The sequence below is a fragment of the Diadema antillarum genome, unplaced genomic scaffold, assembly GCF_040938485.1.
Source record: "Diadema antillarum isolate AM-2024a unplaced genomic scaffold, OU_Dant_1.0 seq00001523_RagTag, whole genome shotgun sequence".
Lineage (NCBI taxonomy): Eukaryota > Metazoa > Echinodermata > Echinoidea > Diadematoida > Diadematidae > Diadema > Diadema antillarum.
In genome coordinates this window covers 458,201-478,237 of record NW_027272255.1, presented here as the reverse complement: position 1 = coordinate 478,237, position 20,037 = coordinate 458,201, and the positions used below count along the sequence as shown (strand labels likewise).

The following is a 20,037-nucleotide window of genomic DNA, read 5'->3' as shown; positions in this document are numbered from 1 at the left end:
GCAAGATGAACAGTAATTGATAGGGGCCACAACACTGCACAGTCATTAAACCCAAGCAAAGATTGAAACATGAACGAGGAAAAATAATCCACCAGACGTGTAGCTGGATTGATTGATGGCGGATTTTACGAGGGGTTGCGGGGCGTAACACATTTGTATTGGTGGACGGGTAATTGCAGATTAGCTGCAAAGTCCATACCAGCATCCATTCACACGGACAGTGAAAAATTGTGATGATCTGCTCACAAAAGATGTCTAAAACATTGATCACCAGAAAAATTGCAGTCCAGAGTGTGATAAATAACCTTGCCTGAAGCTCATCCGAACAATTTTTTCTGAAGTGAAAATGCTCACTGATGTAAAAGATACAATTTAAAGACTACCCAGTAAACTGCTAATGCACAGTTTAGTGGCAGAAAATCACTTTTTTTTTTTCAGTTCCATACAACATCACAATATTTCACTGCAGTGTGAATTGACAGATTTTTTGATATTGCAATATTTCCTCACAACAATGGGCCTGAGGTATGAGTTTTCATCAATTTGTCTCTGTCTGTTAAAAATGTAGATCAGCAGCTGTGATCTTACAAATTTCATTTGTACAGATAGAGACAAATTGGAGAAAATCATACGTACCTCAATCTTCACACTCTGCTTAATAATCTCTTGCTTTCATTTAACAATGGACTTATTCCTTAGTCTTGGATGCCATGTTTATTTCTGGTATGTCCCCCCCCCCCCCCCCCCCCCCCCCTCCATGGCGTTAACAGTGTAGCTGCTATGATCCTGGAAGACATTACTTGGACCCTACACATTTGTAACTGTACTTACAGCAGCATCCCATATTATCACACATGTACTGATAGTCATGAATCAAGGTTCCCCTGTAACTCAGATATTTTATAGAAAGGAAAATATGGAGCTTCAATACATAGTCACAATTACAATCCTATCATTCTCCATCAGGTCTTTGTTCTGAATGGAACATTAATTCTACCCAGTCTGCCTGGTATTGTGGATGCCGAACATCTGCTTCTCTTTGTTGCATGTTGCATGTGCTCAGACAAAGCTTGAGATGTGCGTACAATTCATGTTAATGATTACCTCAACCGCAAATTGTGAAGATTAATTTATGGAAGTCTTAAGATTAAGAGCCCTATTTCATAAATTTCTTTGTTTTTATCTGATGTGTCCATGGATTGAGTATCCAGAGAGCAACTAATAACCTGAAGTTCATACTACCAGTGCATCCAACAATGGGAAGGTTCTTGTTCTTTTCTATTAAAATGATTGTGAATGCCTGTGGCATCTGCAAAGTCATCTGTAAATTTCACAGGACTAATCAGTGAAAGTGAATCTAGCTCTGTGATAGGTTTACAAAATGAGTTTGTCACTTATTTAAATGACACAGTCAGTCCATTTCTGCTCTGGATGGCCAACATTTTATGTTGTCTGACTTGCACCTTTAAAAAGACCTCTCATTTGATTCCACTTTCACCTGTTTCTTCTGCCTTGACCAGAATCCCACAGAATAGCTGTTTAAAATTTTAAATTTAGTGCAAACCACTAAGATATAATGCCAGTCTCCAAATGGATAACCCTGATTGGCAAATAATAGCATTATTTCTCTCCTTCTCTCAATGATTTAAAACAGAACCCACTGAACTCTACTATGGAAGGGACTCTGCGTGCAGTACACTCAGAAAGTGGCTGATAGGCTACTGGAGCTCAGTGTGCATCACTGTTCAGTCGTGCTTGTATGAAGCCACCGGGGCCATTTTGAGACTCTAATTCCCGCCACAGTGATTTCCATCCTTCCCTCGCATTCTCCCAAACTCAAAAGTTCTCTGCGTCCACTTCTACACTCTGGTCTACATCACATAAACAGTAGTGCGTGGGGCCAGCGCACTTGCTTCTTGGTATGGGAGTCTCAAAATGGCGAACGCCACCTTCAAGGTACTGCGCGTTACGTCCGTTCCATAGTAGAGTTTCAGTGACAGAACCCCGCAGTGACAGACTGGTCACAGGAATACACCACCTCTACTCACAGTTTGTGGATATGATAAGGGTCGTAACCTGTCGTAGTCTTCTTGGCCCGCTGTATCCCACAATCCTAAGTTCACTGGTTTCCCATCAACCATCACGTTCGCCGAGTAGTTGTCGAAGCTACACGTGTGGGGTAAAGAGTGGAATAGAAGTAACACTTATAAGATCAGTTCCTTTTCTTTTTACTTACTCTTTTTCATTATTTTCATTTCAATTTTGGATTTTTTTTTTCAAATCGGGGATGGGGGGGGGGGGGGGGGAAGGCAGTAGAACATGACAACACATGTCAATACTATACAATGCAACATCTTTCTACATTCCATTCTTTTTCATAGAGTATTGACACACATAATTGTATCTTATGAACATACATGCTGAGAAGACTAAGTACGATAAAAAACTGACAAAGGTTATTAAAGTACCCCGGATCAATCAACTGGAGCATGTATGTGACCTTTATCTTTTGCAATTTTCTGTACCTCATATATTGGCACCTACGACAGCCCACAATGCAATGCATCATAATAATTTATTTTGAGGGGCTTTGGGTTGCTTGTTTGTGTCTTTACTTATTTTTTTTTTGGAGGGGGGGGGATAGAGAAGGATTTGTTTTTGTTTATGGTATACACGCAACTATATGCTGTTTTATCTTCTAGTGTGTGCGGCTAATGGAATTTGCTTGGTTCTGCTACAAGTTTACATCTACTTCAAACTTGCATCAACAAGTGTATTTCTGCATTTGATGATGTTGATGATCCACAGCATTTGTATAGCGCCATATATCTGTTCTGGAAACATTCAAAGGCGCCTTTTCCTAAATACAGCATACAGCTTGTATAAAATTCAAGGCTACCCTGCAGCAGAAAAACATTTCCATTATTTCTTCTATAAAGATTCAAGTTATTTTGCTTCATTTGTGTTAGTTTGTTTGATTTTTTTTTTTCAACAGAGAAAAAGAGGGAGTCACTTGAGCTCAAGTACGGCATAGCAGCAAAGCCAACACACCACACTATTGACTCAGTGCATTTATGCATACATGTATGAATGTGAATATGAATTTTTGGGGTTGTCCCTTCGACAGGAAGTACGCTTGTCTCTGAATATCTGCAAAGGGCGGGAAAAGAAATAAGACGCTGCATCTTCTGCCTTTGTTAAGTGTGGAATGTAAACCAATGTAAACTCTTCATACAGGAATATCAGACATTTTCTTTTTCCACTTTAAATGAATAAAAGAATGAAATGCTAACTGTATGATAGCCAAAATGAATTATTGCACAGGTAAATAAATACATGAATAAATCAATATCTCTCAGGCACTGGAATACACAGACTGCAGCTACAGTGTACAGTAACTTGTGATCTATACAATGTTTGTATCCTACAATGGCTTGTGCTTCACACTATACATTTAAAGGAAACGTTCATACATGTACATTGCTCTATCAGTATACATTCACACATTTCAACCGTTAAAGGGATAGTAAAGTTTTTGGTTGAGATGGGAATTCAGATTTTAACTTTTTGTGAGATAATTAGAAACAACTTATGAAATATGAAAGAGCATACAATTCTAAGACGTATTCAAAGTTTATTTGACGAAAATTGGTTTTGAAATGGCTGAGATTTGTAGCAATAACGTAAAACCAAGTGGTCCTAATAAAAGGTGAGTCCTACCTTTTATTAGGACTATTTTGCTATCTCAGCCATATCAAAACCAATCTTTATCAAATAAACTTTGAATTCCTCTTAATAGAATATTATGCTCCTTCATATTTCATAAGAGGTTTCTCATCATCTCACAAAAAAAAGTTGGAAACCTAAAACCCCATCTCAACCAAAGATACACCATCCCTTTAAAGGTAGGGAATCCCATTTGCATGCCTTAAATGAAGAGTTGTATAAATACAGTGGCATGTTGAAGAGAGTATCATTTAAGAAACTCCCATAAAGTATTGAAAGTGGAAGGTAACATTTAGTACATTTTTATTGACCGTTAGATTTTGAATTGATTTTTTTTCGGGGCTCACCGTAAATTCCAGTACATTACTAGGCTACCTTTGCAGACCCATGCACTGCATGTGTGTCCATCATGTATATTTTGTGAAGAAAGTTCAACAAAACTTACAAACATTTCTAGATATAAATTCTTGCCACACACTCTATATGTTATTACATCAGCTCTTATACTTTTAGATTTATGTTTATAGATTTAAAAAATACAGAAGACTGCAACAAAAAGGCTTAAGTGTGGCTGACACACAGAACTACTGAGTAGTTGAGTTTTGTGCATTATTCAAATTGTAGATAACTGTTGACTTCCAAATTTCTCAGCAGTGGCCTAAACAAGTCCCCTGAGGTTCATATTTAATGTTTTGCTGCATTTTGGGAGGTCTGTAAAAGGTACCCCCTACCTTTAACATATTGAGTGGGATTCCTGCAGCCATACAATTTGATCATAGATTCTCTGAGGATGTTCCATTAGATCGCCTCTGAGGATGTCATTTTTTTCCCTCTCTTTGCCCCCCCCCCCCCCCCCCCCCCCACATCTCCACATCAAGACAGGAAACATTATGCTGTTTAGAGTCAACATGTTCACTCCATTGAAAAATGTCCTTAATTCAACAGATGGTGACAATACAATGTAAATAGCTTCAATCTTCTTCAATCAGCATTGAAAAGAAAAATGTAGCAAAATACATACTATCTGTTTTGGGCATACATTCTGAAGAATATACTACCCAGACTTACTTTCTTCTAAGACCTTGATTACATTACAAGTACTTGAATTAGCATCAATATTTCTTTACTTAAGGCAACAAATAATACTTTGGGGGATACATTACAATCCCCATGGACAGTAAAAAAGATCTAGATTTTAAATAAAATTTCCAGAACACAAAGGTTTGTACAAGTTAGAAAAAAATGAAAAAAAAAAGAAGAAAAATTAGTAATAAGGTGAAGGGCTTTAAGTGTTAAGGGCATCTAACTTTTAAAAAAAATTAAAAATTAAAGACAAAAAGAATGATGTGAAAGAAGTTTCAGGGACACATGCATTACTGTCACAGTAGTCCAGCCTGTTAATGTACACTCAGAAACCATAGAAATAACCACCGACAAATATGCAGTGTACCACGCCCCCACTGCAAACAACAACTCAACTGACAATCTTTAAGAAACACTCATGAGATCTATCTTGACATGACCAAACCTACAATGTAAGTCGGGCCTGCATAACATCGAATGTAGCACGAAAAAGGCATGCACTTTATGGCATATCTCGTTTGCTATTCCATTTTTATATTTACCTGTATACACAGCACAATTTCGTAACCATACTTATTTGCCATGTAATATAATCAAGAGCCGACTGCTATAAATAAACTTGCGATTATTACAGTGCTCCCTGCATTATTGATATGATTTGGCCGGCTCTGAACCAATTGAAACAAGACTCTACCAAATATCAGGTCTGACATTTTGTACCACGCAATGGATGGCGGATCTGCTCTGTCTCGTTCAAGGTACTCACACTAACATAAATGACATAATACCCCCCCCCCCCAAAAAAAAAAAGAAAAAAAAAAGAAAAAAAAATAATAATAATAAAAATAAAAATTGTGGGAGCTGGGTGCCTTTGAATGTTTCTACAGATAAATGGTGCAATATAAATGCTGTTTCATCATGATCATCATCATCAGGCTTTCATTGAATGTGCACATTTATTAATACCGACACACAAGCAAATGTTTTCTGCCAGGATACATACAAGTAGACCATGTGCAAGGAATAAATGACTAGATTTGTACCAGGTGTACATCTGTGTGTTTTCGATGCCTTATGCTATGAGCTTCTGCGCTACAATGAATATGAGGCCATTTGCGACGATACAAACTGGTCACTCGTGTGGCCGCTGTTATCTCGTAATTTGGCCATCATAGCCGGGAGATGGACGGCTCCTGCCACATACCGGACATGCTTGTGCGTGTGATTTGCGATCCCACCAACGAGGGCAATTTACCGGGCGGCAACGGATCAAGATGAATGGACGCGGGGAGCGAGCATCGTGTCTTACATCATGTGCTCGGTGGCATTCTGAACGACATGTGTTCCCCTCGACCCCCTCCTTCCCCCCCCCCCACAACCACCAGATGGTTGTTGCAATCCATTTAATAGAAAACCATGTGGAGCTATATCTGTGTACGGACCACGGATGATGTATGCCTATGTGACTCATGGCATACTCAATTCAAGGTATTCAGAGTAATGCCTTGTTGTTGTTTTTTCCCTTCTTCATTCATGAAATCAAAACAAATCAGTTTTCCACTAGCAATATGTTCTTGTGGTGAGATTTTCTGTGTGCGTGCATAATTTAACCTTGGTCTTCTGCGGACGCTGATGTCACTACATGGGTAATTCCCAGTTAAGACTTTTTGTAGAGAGCCTGCATGAAATATGGTAGGATCATAAGCAGCTTCAACATTCTGCACCGTCTGATCATAACAACTACTCATGGTTGGTTTATGATGCAAACATATAATTCTTTATGAGCTTTCTCACATTTCAGTGATGCTTTTGATACCCAAGTTCCATTCCTCTCCCTGTTCAAGTTTGGCTTTGAATGAGTGAAGTCAGAGAAAACTATGGTAAGGATTTCAGCAAAACTGGATCTGACATTAGAATGTTATTGAATATGAAAGTGTGGCTTGTTTGCACAAAAACAATGGCATTGGTCACAACCACATATACTCGGATATGATGCAAATCATGAGGTGATGATGTCATAAAAACCACTACAAAATCCGTGTTTGGGGGAACAAATCTAGCAATTACAACTAGAACTATCACTCATTGTGATTAATATACCCCCACCCACAACTGAGGAAATTAGCTCAACCATTATTTTTTAAAACTTTTTAATGAAAAAAAAATTACCAATGCAATGCACTGTCCAACAGTAAATAAATGTATTGCTCACTGTTAGTCAAATGTCCCACATCTCAAGTCAAGTGCTCAAAAATGGAGTGAGCAAGATAAATAAACTGAAGATTTCTATGATTTTTATTAAAAATTGTATAACCATGGTGCAACACAATGTTGGATATCAAGAAAAAAATGAAGTTTTGCACAACTATATATCATAGCTATCACATATGCCAAATTTCAAGCCAAATGCTAACAGGATGAGGGGCTTAGTTGAATTCACAATATTAGGGTATCATTTTAATTCAAAATATACTGTTACCATGGCAACACATTTCAACACTGACAAAAGAGTTTTTGCACATCTAGGTAATGTAGAGGTAACATGTGCCAAATATGAAGCCAAAATGCTCTAAACATAGAGAGTTAGGATCTAATAGAAATGTTTGTATGATTTTCATTCAAAATGCACTGTTACCATGGCAACACATTGTTCAACAATGATGAAATACAAAGTTTGCATATCTCTGTACTACAATGGTTGCATGTGCCAAATTTCAAGCCAAATGCTAAAAGACTGAGGGAGTTACCTGAATCCACAATATTTTACATTGATTTTCATTCAAACTATGCTGTTACCATGGCAACACAATGATCAACAATGACAAAAGGTTAAGTTTGCACATCTACATACCATAGTGGTCAGGTGTGCCAATTTTCAAGCTAAATGCTCAAAGACTGAGGGAGTTGGCGGAATCCACATGCTTTTTGGTGAAAAAATGTTGTTACCATGGCAACACATTGTTCAACAATATTGACAGATTAAGTTTGAACATCTATATGCTTTAGTGGTCACCTGTGCCAAATTTTAAGCCAAATGCTCAAAGACTGAGGGAGTTAACTGAATCCAAAATATTTTTGCATGATTTTCATTCAAAATATACTGTTACCATGGCAACACATTGATCAACAATGACCAAAGACTATGTATGCTCATCTACGTACTATAGTGGTCACATATGCCAAATTTCAAGCCCAATGCTCAAAGACTGAGGTAGTTACCTGAATTCACAATATTTTTGTATGCATTTTAGTGAAAAGCTGCTGTTACCATGGCAACCCATTGTTCACCACTGACAAAAGATAAAGTTTGCACATCTATATGCTATAGTGGTTGCATGCGCCAAATTTCAAGCCAAATGCTCAAAGAGTGAGGGATTTAACTGAATCCACGATATTTTTGTATGATTTTCATTCAAAATATGCCGTTACCATGGCAACGCATTGATCACCACTGACGAAAGATTACCTTTGCACATCTACGTACCACAGTGGTAATGTGTGCCAAATTCTAGCTAAACGCTTAAAGACTAAAGAAAGTTAGCTGAATCCACAATATTTTTGTATGTTTTTTGGATAAAAAAAAGCTGTTACCATGGCAACGCATTGTTCATCACTGACGAAAGATTAAGTTTGCACATCTATATACTACAGTGGTCATGTGTGCCAAATTTCAAGTCATATGCTCTAAGACTGAGGGAGTTAACTGAATCCACAATATTTTCATATGACTTTCATTCAAACTATGCTGTTACCATGGCAACACATAGATAAAAAATGACGAAAGAGTAAGTATGCACATCTACATACAATAGTGGTCACATGTGCCAATTTTTAAGCCAAATGCTTGAAAACTGAAGGAGTTAGGCTAATCCACACATTTTTGTATGATTGGTAAAAAAAAAATTCTGTTGCCATGGCAACAGATTCATCACCACACACATCATATGTGTTTTGCACAAATATACATTACATTGATCGTATATCCCAAATTCAAACTGAATTGCTACAAAACTAAGAGATTAGAGCAATCCACAACATTTTGTAAGATTTATATGAAAATCTTCCGTTGCCATGGCAACGCATTATGAAATACTCACAAAAAAGGTCTCTTGCACATCTGCCTGTGATAGCGGTCACACATGCCAAATTTGAAGTTGATTGCTCAAAAAATGAGAAAGTTGTTCGATCCACAAGTTTTTATGAAAATATGCCGTTGCCATGGCAACGCATTATGCGATACTAATGAAAAAGGTGTCTTGCACATCTACCTTTGATAGCAGTCACACATGCCAAATTTGGGGTCAATTGCTCAAAAAATGAGAGAGGAGTTTGATCCACAACATTTTGCTAGATTTTTTAAAAATTTGCCGTTGCCATGGCAACTCATTATGCAATACTAACGAAAAAGGAGTCTTGCACATCTCCCTTTGATAGCAGTCACACATGCTAAATTTGGGGATAATTGCTCAAAAAATGAGAGAGTAGTTCGATCCACAAGTTTTTACGAAAATATGCCGTTTCCATGGCAACGCATTATGCGATACTAATGAAAAAGGTGTCTTGCACATCTACCTTTGATAGCGGTCACACATGCCAAATTTGGGGTCAATTGCTCAAAAAATGAGAGAGGAGTTCGACCCACAAGATTTTGCAACGGACCGACCGCCCGACCGCCCGACCGCCCGCCCGACCGACCGACCGACCGACCGACCGACCGACCGACCGGCCACCCGACCTCAGGATGATTCCTATATACCCCCCCTACACACTATGTGTGGGTGGGGGTATAATTACTTCCTCTCCTAGCCATTGTTGTTAGGTCATTGCAACACAGCAAAAATTTGCCGCAAATGACGGAAGTTTGTATCTTCGATCTTTTGTCAAAAAAATAATGGAATTGAGAGATGATTTGTGTGATGGTCAACAGGAGACTGGTGTGGTGGAAACATCATTGCTTTAAGTACATTGTATCAAACTCAAATAGGCCTACATTGTATGTGGTTTCCACTTTTGTTACTGTTTCACAAAAAAACATGTTTCTATTCTCATATCCAGTTTTGATAGAATTTCTTCCATCTCCTATGTTTGTTTTTACTCTTTAAAAGCAGTTAACCCTGTGTGCATTTGAGTGCCGATCACCACAGAAACCAAGTAACATGGTAAACACTGTCTAAAGTCCCTGGCACAGAATGGGTTAACTTGTACATGGAGTGGAATTGCTCTTTAAAGGGATCGTACAGTTTTGGTTGAGACCTAATTTCGGGTTTCTAACATTTTTTTGGTGAAATGATGAGAAACCTCTTATGAAATATGAAAGAGCTTGTAATTCTATGAGGAATTCAACATTTATTTGATGAAAATTGGTTCTGAAAATGGCTGAGATATCCAAAAGAGAGCGATTCTAATAAAGTGTGGGACCCACACTTTATTACGATCGCTTTGTTTTACTTTGTTTTTGGATGTTTCAGTCATTCCAAACCCGATTTTCATCTTATAAACTTTGAATTCCTCTTAAAATGGTATGCTCTGTACTATATCATAAGTGTTTTCTTGGTATCTCGCAAAAAGTTAAAAGCCCAATTCTCATCTCCACCAATACTGTACCATCCCTTTAACATTCCCTCTGTGGGGGAGTTGGAATGAATGCTGGCTTCCATATTCATCCGATCATTTTCTTTTTCCTCGCTATCACATGGCAACCACTGCAGCTATTCCGCTCAGTTTATGATCCAAATATTTCCCATCTCGTCAACGCAAAAGCAAAGAGGAAGAACATCGCAGATTATTATCCCAGTTTGGTACGGAAAATACAAACACCGCACACATACGTGTGAATGCTGTGATTTATCATCTGTTTACTTTTGATTTCATCTATACATACACGGGGGTTTGTATGCTGCCGAACAAGACTCGAGAGTAAATGTTTACAAATCGCCAAATATTGAATGGAACAATGAGAAGACAGAGGAATACTGGGATAAGCTCTACTCACACTGTAGGAATGTATTCTCCCGGGAAGGCGTTGGTGGTGTAGCTGATGAGTAAGCATGTCTTACCCACGGCTCTGCAGAGTGAAAGGAAAAAAAAAACAACAACAGAAAACAGAATGAAAAGCAATGTAACATCAGAATGATTCATTTTGACGAGTTTATATTCAAGAGTTCCTTTACATTTTTTACAGCTCTTGAGTTAATAAAGAAAACATAATCTTTCAAATCATGAGCATTAGAGGTATAAGTGTCACTACAGCACTTTTTCCACTGATACAGTATTCATGGATGCATTTGTGTGTACCATGCTGCTCAATATCATTATTTTACTTCCAGAAGCGACTTGTGCCATGATGTATCAGGTCAATTCCACGGAAAGGTTGCATTTTATGAAAATCAAACTATTGAGTATAGATGAACAATGAAGCTCAATTAGATGATCTGGTATTGTTTACTCAAAGCAGCCTTTCACAACGGATATTTTGATACCTCATTTGTGAACATCGGTGAACGTGGAGTGATGTCCGAAAAACCTTCATTTTTGATGAAAATTGCCAATTTTTGCAGAATTTATGTATCATTTCTGATACACTATTATGACCATAATACAGCTTGTGTAATTCTCAGATGGCTTATTTTCTGAATGTTCTTTGGTCATAGATTGGTTTTATGATGTTCTAGAACTTGTTCCGGCATCAGTAAATATTATTCTGTCAATCTCAAAATGTGGTAGTTGATAGCGTCCCATAAGTCACGTTTTTGTGTCCCATCAGTCACACTGGTTTTCCCTATCCTGCTACTGTACCAATGAGTAGATATTCATACCACTTGGCTCAGGGTAAGTACCAACCCTTTGCTATATTCAGGTAAGAAAATATCTTTCCAGAGACTCTGTGTGTAAGAATATTTCAGAACTTACTTTCTCATGTGAAAAACGGTGGTCCTCAAATGTCCCAGAAGTCACGACAGCAATTTTTTGTTGCTATATACGTAATGCATTGATACTTTTCAAACTAAGTATGGTGTTTTCATAAACTGTGATATGATGGATGTAACCATGAACTGAGAAAAATGCATTTGATGCAACTATTTTCTCAAAATACTGGTTTGAAATTGCCGAAAATTGTCACTTTGTCCCATAAGTCACAATGGAATTGACCATCAATCTTTCTGGATTGTAAAATGGCTAGCATCACACCGAATCCTATAGGATTTAAAGAAAAGTCAACTCGTACGCAATATTCAAAGCTTATAACCACCTTGTATCTCCATTGACAAACTGATCACATACAGTGTACCCACCAACCCTACAATTTAATAAATTAGAATATATGGGAGGAAATATTGCAAAATAAAAATATTCATCCATCTCAAATACAGTGCTTTAAGCAGGTGATCACAAAAATAGGAATCAAGGTTGAACAAAGTTTTTCTTTTCCTGACAAAAATTAGAGGAAAAAGATATGAATATTAGAACTAAATACTAGGAATAGGTGGTAAACATGTGATCACTGAGAAAACAGAATACATGTGTTGTATGTGTGATGAAAGCCTATACACACTGCGGTCAAACCTACATGATACACTCCTCCAGCTTGCCATTGCAAACAAGAGGCAAACACCACTATTTTTGCTTCCACAAGGTGGTGACACAACATTTCTGGCATCATTTGGTGATCAGAAGAGCACTAATTCTACTAACTTCACACAAATGGAGCATTTAATGGAAAAAAAAAATGTAAAAACTAATTAAGGGCAGGCCTACGTATATACATGTATACCTAAGTATTAAACAATTTTGTGTTTATCAATTTTCAGTCGCTTGGGATATGCCAACTCCGTGACAGATGTTATTGTGGCAATTCATATGAAAGTACATTGACCTCCTGACTTTTTTGTTAGCCAAGATATCTACTGTACGTACATCCTGCATCCTGCCATAACCCCGAGGAATTAGATTATCAGGAATTTTGCTGAGGGGTAATTGAAATATGACAGTGAAATCTTGGGTGAGCAGATGGGTGACAACCAATCAAACACACCGCCCTGAGCATCCTTCCACAGAGGTACACACTAACAATGGTATGAGGAAACTTTAAAGGGGAAGTTTCTCCAAACGTGGATGTGGCAGATGCTGCATGATTTAATGAAACACTCGGTGAATGCGTACGGACAATCTGTTCAAAAGTTGACATTGAATTCCACTCAAATTCTTGGAAGGTTGATTCCATATGCTATCCTCTCTTGACAGAGACTTAGCAACAATTTGTGATGTCACAGAAGTGGAATACTTGAGAGAAAATGTATAAGGGAATTTTACACAAATCAATTTCCCCACAATACTGAAAGAGCACTTGACCTAGTTCCTCCGCAAGGCAAGGGCAATAGTTACCTCATCATGATACAAGGTCATGTTAATGTGACCTATTTCATTACAAAAGTGAAGATTTTTGAAAGTCCTTTCACAATGAGACCAATTTCTGTTGGTAAACAGAGGCACAAAATGAGTAACTTACCAAAACCATACATGTTCATCTGAAGCTACAGTGCCTATACAACTCTACTTCTGGCAAGACACAACATCCATTATATAAGTATTTGATTCCATTCCATAGAGCCCAGTGTGGGGAAAAAAGATCTTTCCCTCACAAATGACCAGCATTCATACAATGCATCTACAAATGTATGATATTCACAATGTCCTAAAAACTGAATCAACAGCTCATACGATTGTACTCTGATACCAATATCACAGTTACGTAACAATATTGACTGCCAGCACCATTTGGTTTCATGTGACGCATGTACCAATAAATTACAGGCATGTGAAAAGCATTCACACATTACGCACACTTCATATCATAATAGGTGTATGCTTACAAACTGTAATTGATAGGTTCTGCTGTTACGTTCGTAGCCTGATGCAACATACTGTACATAATGTATATGTACAGGCACAATCAATATCTATCATAAAGATTTCTGATATTTAAAGGGATGGTACAGTTCTGGTTGAGATGATGGCATCAGGTTTCAAACTTTTTAAAAATTATTTTTAGAAATACATTGTAATGAGAAACCTTTTATGAAATATGAAAGAGCATGTACTGTAAAAGTGGAAATTTTCGCGGTGTTGAAATTTTCGCACATTTCGCGCAACCAGAAGTTAGCGCGAAAATAAAAGCATGCAAATATTTTTGCGTGCCATATGTTCCAGCACTTGATGTCTTGATTCCGCGGGATTAAAAACACGCGAAAGTCTTCTTACACGGCCAAGCGCAAAAAATAAGTTGCACGAAAATATCCACTTTTACAGTACGTGTAATTCTAAGAGGAATTTAAAGTTTATTCGATGAAAATTGGTTTTGAAAGCTGAGATATCCAAAAACAAAAGGGCCTCATAAAAGGTGGGACCAACCTTTAATTAGAACCAATTTGTTTTACTTTGTTTTTGTCAAAGCCATTTCAAAACTGATTTTCATCAAATAAACTTGGAATTGATAGTGGTATTAAAATCGTATGTTCTTTAATACTTGTACTTCTAAAGTGGTTTCTAGGTATCTCGTAGAAAGTTAAAATATGGATCCTCCATTTCAACCAAAACTATTCCACCCCTTTAAATAGTCTAGTTTGTCAGAGATGCTGACATAATATGGACTGGGTATCTAAATCTTCAGTACCAAGTAAATGACTGAGTTAGTTTTATCATTCATTGTGGTCTCTAATGAAGTCATTCTCACAAATGATGTTCTGTGCATCAGTGCATGTGACCAAAACTCAATTATACCTTTAAACACTTTGTGTGCAATACTATCACAACCATTGAAGGTGGGCACAGCTGTGGCTCATCTTTGCATTTGACGTCCAGTAAACAGGACTGTCATTTGGTAACATCTGCTGGGGTAAACGCTTGCATACACACAGACAGACAGACATGTCTCGTACACACAATCACGCACTACCAACCATAACATGCTTTTTCCAATCACCTTCATATATGAGACATTATTTTCTCAACACTTACATGATTGAAAAAATTATGTTATGTTTGGCAGTGCACTATTGTGTGTTCTTGTGTGTGTTCGTGTGTGTATGTGTGCATTAGAAAAAGTTTGCATTTACACTGCATACACTCATGAAAGAACCAGTAGAAGATACACACAGGGTCTAAGAACCCATGCCTGCACACTGCCATAAATTTGAGCATAAAGGCCACCATATTCATGGCAAAGATTGGCAATCATTAGCCGAATCTTTCACCCACGGCTGACGAGTTACTTTTCCCATTAACTCATATAACATAACCCTACGTCATACCTCATACACACGGTATACATACACAAGGAAGCGGTCATGGTGGTTTAAGGTGGGGGGGGGGGGGGGAATCATGGTGGAGGTGGTAGTGGTGCTGGTGGTGGGGGTGATGGGAGCGGGGCGGAAGAAGCCTGGTAGGGGATGGAGGAACGGGTAGATGGAAATGACAGTGCAGCTCTAAATCCGAGAGCGTACGAACTGTGACCGAGGCATACATTGTCGATACCAAGGGGTCACGGCTCGGTGATTTATGGCCCAAGTCATCAACACTCATCACGTCACGCAAAGTTGCAAATATTGTCCGCGCTTGAATTCCACAGCACAGCTAGCTAGGAAATGAGGCGGAAGGGGAGGAAAACAAGGGGAAAAAGAATCCTTTCCGCCATATGAAGAGGGCAATTTGCTATAATATGCATTCATAATTTGCCTCATCAAGAGCTGTTTATTTCCTGTGCGTTCAGCAAGTTTGGAATGTGTCAATACGACACAGAGCACTAAAGACAAGCATTGGGCTCTTGCTTGTTACCATTTCAGCTTAATCAGTTTATTTCATTTTATTTCAAAGAAGTAGAATAAAATACAATGAAGGTAAACATTAATACACACAATGTATGTTATTCATATGAACCCTGAACAAGGATGTCTCCAAAATCCCTTTAAGAACTCTTCATATTAATTCATGCTTCTGCTGCACACTAGACATTTCTAAAACAAATCCACATCCAGCTATTTATTACAAACACTGTGAAACAACAACAAACAGGCAGCAATATCTTTTCTTTTCGTTCCCATGCATTATCACACAACTGTGACATCCACAACACATAATATTTGCACAGTGTCAATCATAATATTTCCCATACGAATGATTTGAAACAATACTCATGCACTGTGTATACCCATTGCATTAAAGGTACTGTTTACCATTGAGAGCAGTGATTTGAAAAATGTTCAGGATATCACATTTGATGCATATGTGTAGGTCAGTTGTACCACAAGACATCCTACCATACACAAATTTGGTAATAAAGACTAAAATATAACAAGGTATCACTATTTTTTCCACTATGACTAAACCATAACTGTAGACGGTATGGTCTAGAAACATATTTATCATATTAAACCATTGTTCACATTTTGTATATTTAGCAATACTCAACACTGATTTTACTGATTCAAATTTTTACATCGGTTGTTTTTATCCCTAGCTCACATTTAAGAACTATTTTGAAGCACGGAAGCTGGGTTTTTGTTTCATCGCCAAATGGTAAATACATGTAATGCCTTTAAAGCATGGAGTCAGAAGAGGAAATCTGCTTTCCACGTATCACCCAACCCTCGATGCTTGCATACATTGGCGGCGGTGGCTTGAGCTCGGCAAAGACGCACGAGAAATCAGCCTCACTGTACACAAGTAGCTTCCCCAATCCATTGACAGGAATGAGATTACAGAACACCTCGTCTTTAATTGATTTCACATCCACTGCCTGGCATCTGTTTTTGGGTAGGATGACTGAATGGAGGAGATGGTTCCCTCATACAGGGAGCAATACTGGCAATCTAAAAAACACTCCTCCTGTGTTTTTTTTTTCCTTTATTCTCTCATATTTCATATTTTGTGCTAAAAACTACAGTTTCCCTTCCTTTTCTGAAAAATTTCCTTCCAATTTGAGGCAAAAATTCACACCACATTATTTTGCTTTGCTTTTCAATTCACGTTATTAATAATGCCTCCTTTTTACACAGATGTGGATTACCGGGGGGGGGGGGGGGGGGGGGGATTTATAATTTTCATGAGAAAGTCAATGCTTTTACTTGTATGCTAAAATAGCCCCAAGGCTGTCATTACATTGCTACACGGCACATGGAATAAAATTTCCTTCACTTGTGTGTCTGAATGCTCTCATAGTAATGTACCACATGATTACAATTTGCATCAATTATGCAATGATGGGTTGGGATGAGTACTGTTATGTATGGTTATTGTAAAATTCACACACATTTTTTTTTTTTTTTTTTGTTACTGAAGTCTTATAGCCATTTCTTGCAGGACCAGGGGTGCGAGAGTACATGAAAAAAAAAAATTGAGAAAAACTGAAAGTTATGGCAAAAAAGTCTGACATGCCTTAAACTATAGATATTTCAGTACATCTGAACTGCAAAAAAATCTGAAAAGGGGGGTTTGGGGAAGGGCAAAAGTCTGAAATCAGATTGAAATCTAAGCTCTCACAGCCCTACCGGACGTAACTTCCATATATTATATCCATGGACAAAAATATTCCATACTTTGAGCACTGAACACAAAACAAAAACAAAAGCAAAATTGATACTTTCAGATACATTTAAAGTGTTCCCCTAAACTGTCAAGAGACTAGGCCCCCCATGCATTGATACTTCATTTCATCTCAACAATCGCTTCACGGTGAACTTGAATAAAGTCCATACCCACACAAGGACCTCACATTAAAAGTCATCTTCAAAAGCTAATGGCAGAATTCTGATGACACTCCAGACAGCTATTTACCCAGTTTTTCCCCTCAATTCGTCTTCGCATCTCTCCTTCTATCTATCTCTCTCTTGGTCCATCTATCGATGAATTTCTGTCCATCTCCATCCATCCAACTTCCCATCTTTCTATCCCTCCTCCTCTCCAACTCTTCTCTCTTTCTTTCTTTATATATTTATCTTAGCTGAACCCTACAATGTACATGACATTGGAGCCTAGCCAATCTCTTGCATCAGCAATAAACAGATGTATTGATGAATTTCTGATTAATTCTGATCAATATTCAGAAACCAAGCACACATTCACTATGTACAGAATATCGCACAATGTTCTAGACACACACCACACCCCAGAACAGAACATTAAAGACCCAGTAGCGTGCAGAGACATGGGTGGCCCGACCGACTCAATCTTCATTCGCTACCCACTTGGGTACATACGAAAACCACGAATATGTGCATCGAAGCGTTTGCTCATCGGTAACGGTTTAATACTCCAGTTGAGATTCTTTGGCTGTGTGTGTACTTACATAGAGATTAGTGATAGAGCTGTATATATTTCAGTACGGGGTTTTGGAATACTGTAAAAGTGGATATTTTCACGCGACTAATTTTTCGCGCTCGGCCAGGCAAGAAGAGTTTCGCGTGTTTTTAATTCTGCGGAACCATGACATAACTACTGGAACATGTGGCAAGCTAAATTTGGGCGTGCTTATATTTTCGCGAAATGCATGAAAATTTCAACACCGCAAAAATTTCCACTTTTACAGTATACCCAAGCTGGGCCAACCTCCATGGTATCCCCATGCCACTGGGTCTTTAAAGCAATAAGCTCACCTTATACCTCTCTGAAAGTAGACATTTAAACAGACCACCCCCCTGAAAAATGGACAAACATTGGCTGAGGGAATAATCATTCAATCTTAATAATGACATGGATATATGTTGTTTCACGAAATACAGGAAACTATGTCCATCATAGGACCATAATACTGAGCTCCTCTCTATCTCATGCAATATAGTGTAAGTCTCTTTATCTTAGAAATCTATATGGTGGTATTCTATTCAGAGCCATTCTTATACTACATATCTGTCCATGCGGCTCCATACTGAAATTTGTTCTTTTCAAACTGCAGTCATATCAAGAGAGTTGCACAATGAACTAATAACTGCTACTACATTATGACAGTTACAAATGATGAGGATGTCTGAAATACTGAAAGAAAGAGAGACAGAGACTACAAAGAGAGAGATAAAGAGCAGAGGTACCCCAAAACTTGAAAACGCTGATTGGTATTGTAACAGAAGTCAGCTTGATTTACTGCTAAAATTTGCAATACACGATTCTGATGCAGACTGTCTCCTATGAAACGAAACTTGGCGGGGGAAAAAAAAAAGAAAAAAGAGGGCTTGACAGAGAGAGGGGCTGAATTTCATTATTCACAATTTCAGGGCAAATCAAGCAATCTGCAAATTCATTCTGAAGCCAAAATGCAATACTTAAATTTAATTTTTCACTGTTCCAGTCATTTCAAAATGACTGTTGTATTATCACTATTGTTGGGGGGGGGGGGGGTGTCCACGCCACAGGCATAATATCAAGTTCTGTATGGAAAAGAGAATATGAAAAAAATGCATCAATCATTGAAAACAATCAAAACCATAATGATAAAACACTGACCTTTGTAATAACAATTTTCCCCCTTTTTTCAATTCTGGACATCTTGATCAAGTCATTCAATTCTGTGCACATGGTATATTTCTTCTGTAATGTAGAATCTGTAGGGTAGGTGCTAAAATAATGACTTTTGACATGCCTGTGAATGCATTACATGTACAATTATTCAGAATATTGCATACAGGGATAAAGCCACTGTTGTTGTTCACAATCCTTATGTCTGATTTTGAGCTTTCATGATTAGACAAATCATAATATTACATTACTTTGCCCTCAGTCAGAAACTTACTGGGGCAAAACCATTACAACTATCACTTTGAAGCCTCTTGATATTAGGCACAATGAATTCATATTCATATTTTCCATTTATGAAGTGACTTGGAATGCCTGTACAATGCTATGCCTGCTTCAGGCTGGATCAATGCAATGGAAAACCATTTTGGCCCTGTATGACAAGTGATATGGATGAGAACTTGAGAGCAATCTGCCATCAAGTGAAGGGTAACTGAATCTTCTGCGTGAGCCCAACTGTGACAGGGCGTTTTGAATATGACATAGTATATTTCTTCTGCTTCTTGTTTGCACAATACAAATAGAGGCCTTACAATGTATGTATGTATTTCTCTTCGGTTTACTGAGGTGCTGCAAGAATCAATGCTCTCATTTGCCCAAACAACTGGGCTAGTGAATACACCAGAACAGCAAACACGAGTGCAGGAACTAATGAACTTTAATAATTTG

At 38.0% G+C, this 20,037-nt stretch overlaps 1 protein-coding gene across 1 annotated transcript in view; it reads right to left on the bottom strand.

Annotated features, from left to right (window-relative positions):
• The window catches only part of LOC139710352 (ras-related C3 botulinum toxin substrate 1-like), a 41,959-nt gene that overhangs the window by 6,856 nt on the left and 15,066 nt on the right, over window positions 1–20,037 (bottom strand). Inside the window, exons 2-3 of the mRNA XM_071622275.1 lie at window positions 10,802–10,873; window positions 2,049–2,166 (exon numbers count right to left, since the gene is read on the bottom strand). Of these exons, the coding sequence (XP_071478376.1) occupies window positions 2,049–2,166; window positions 10,802–10,873 (190 nt within the window). The remainder of the gene's footprint in view (window positions 1–2,048; window positions 2,167–10,801; window positions 10,874–20,037) is intronic.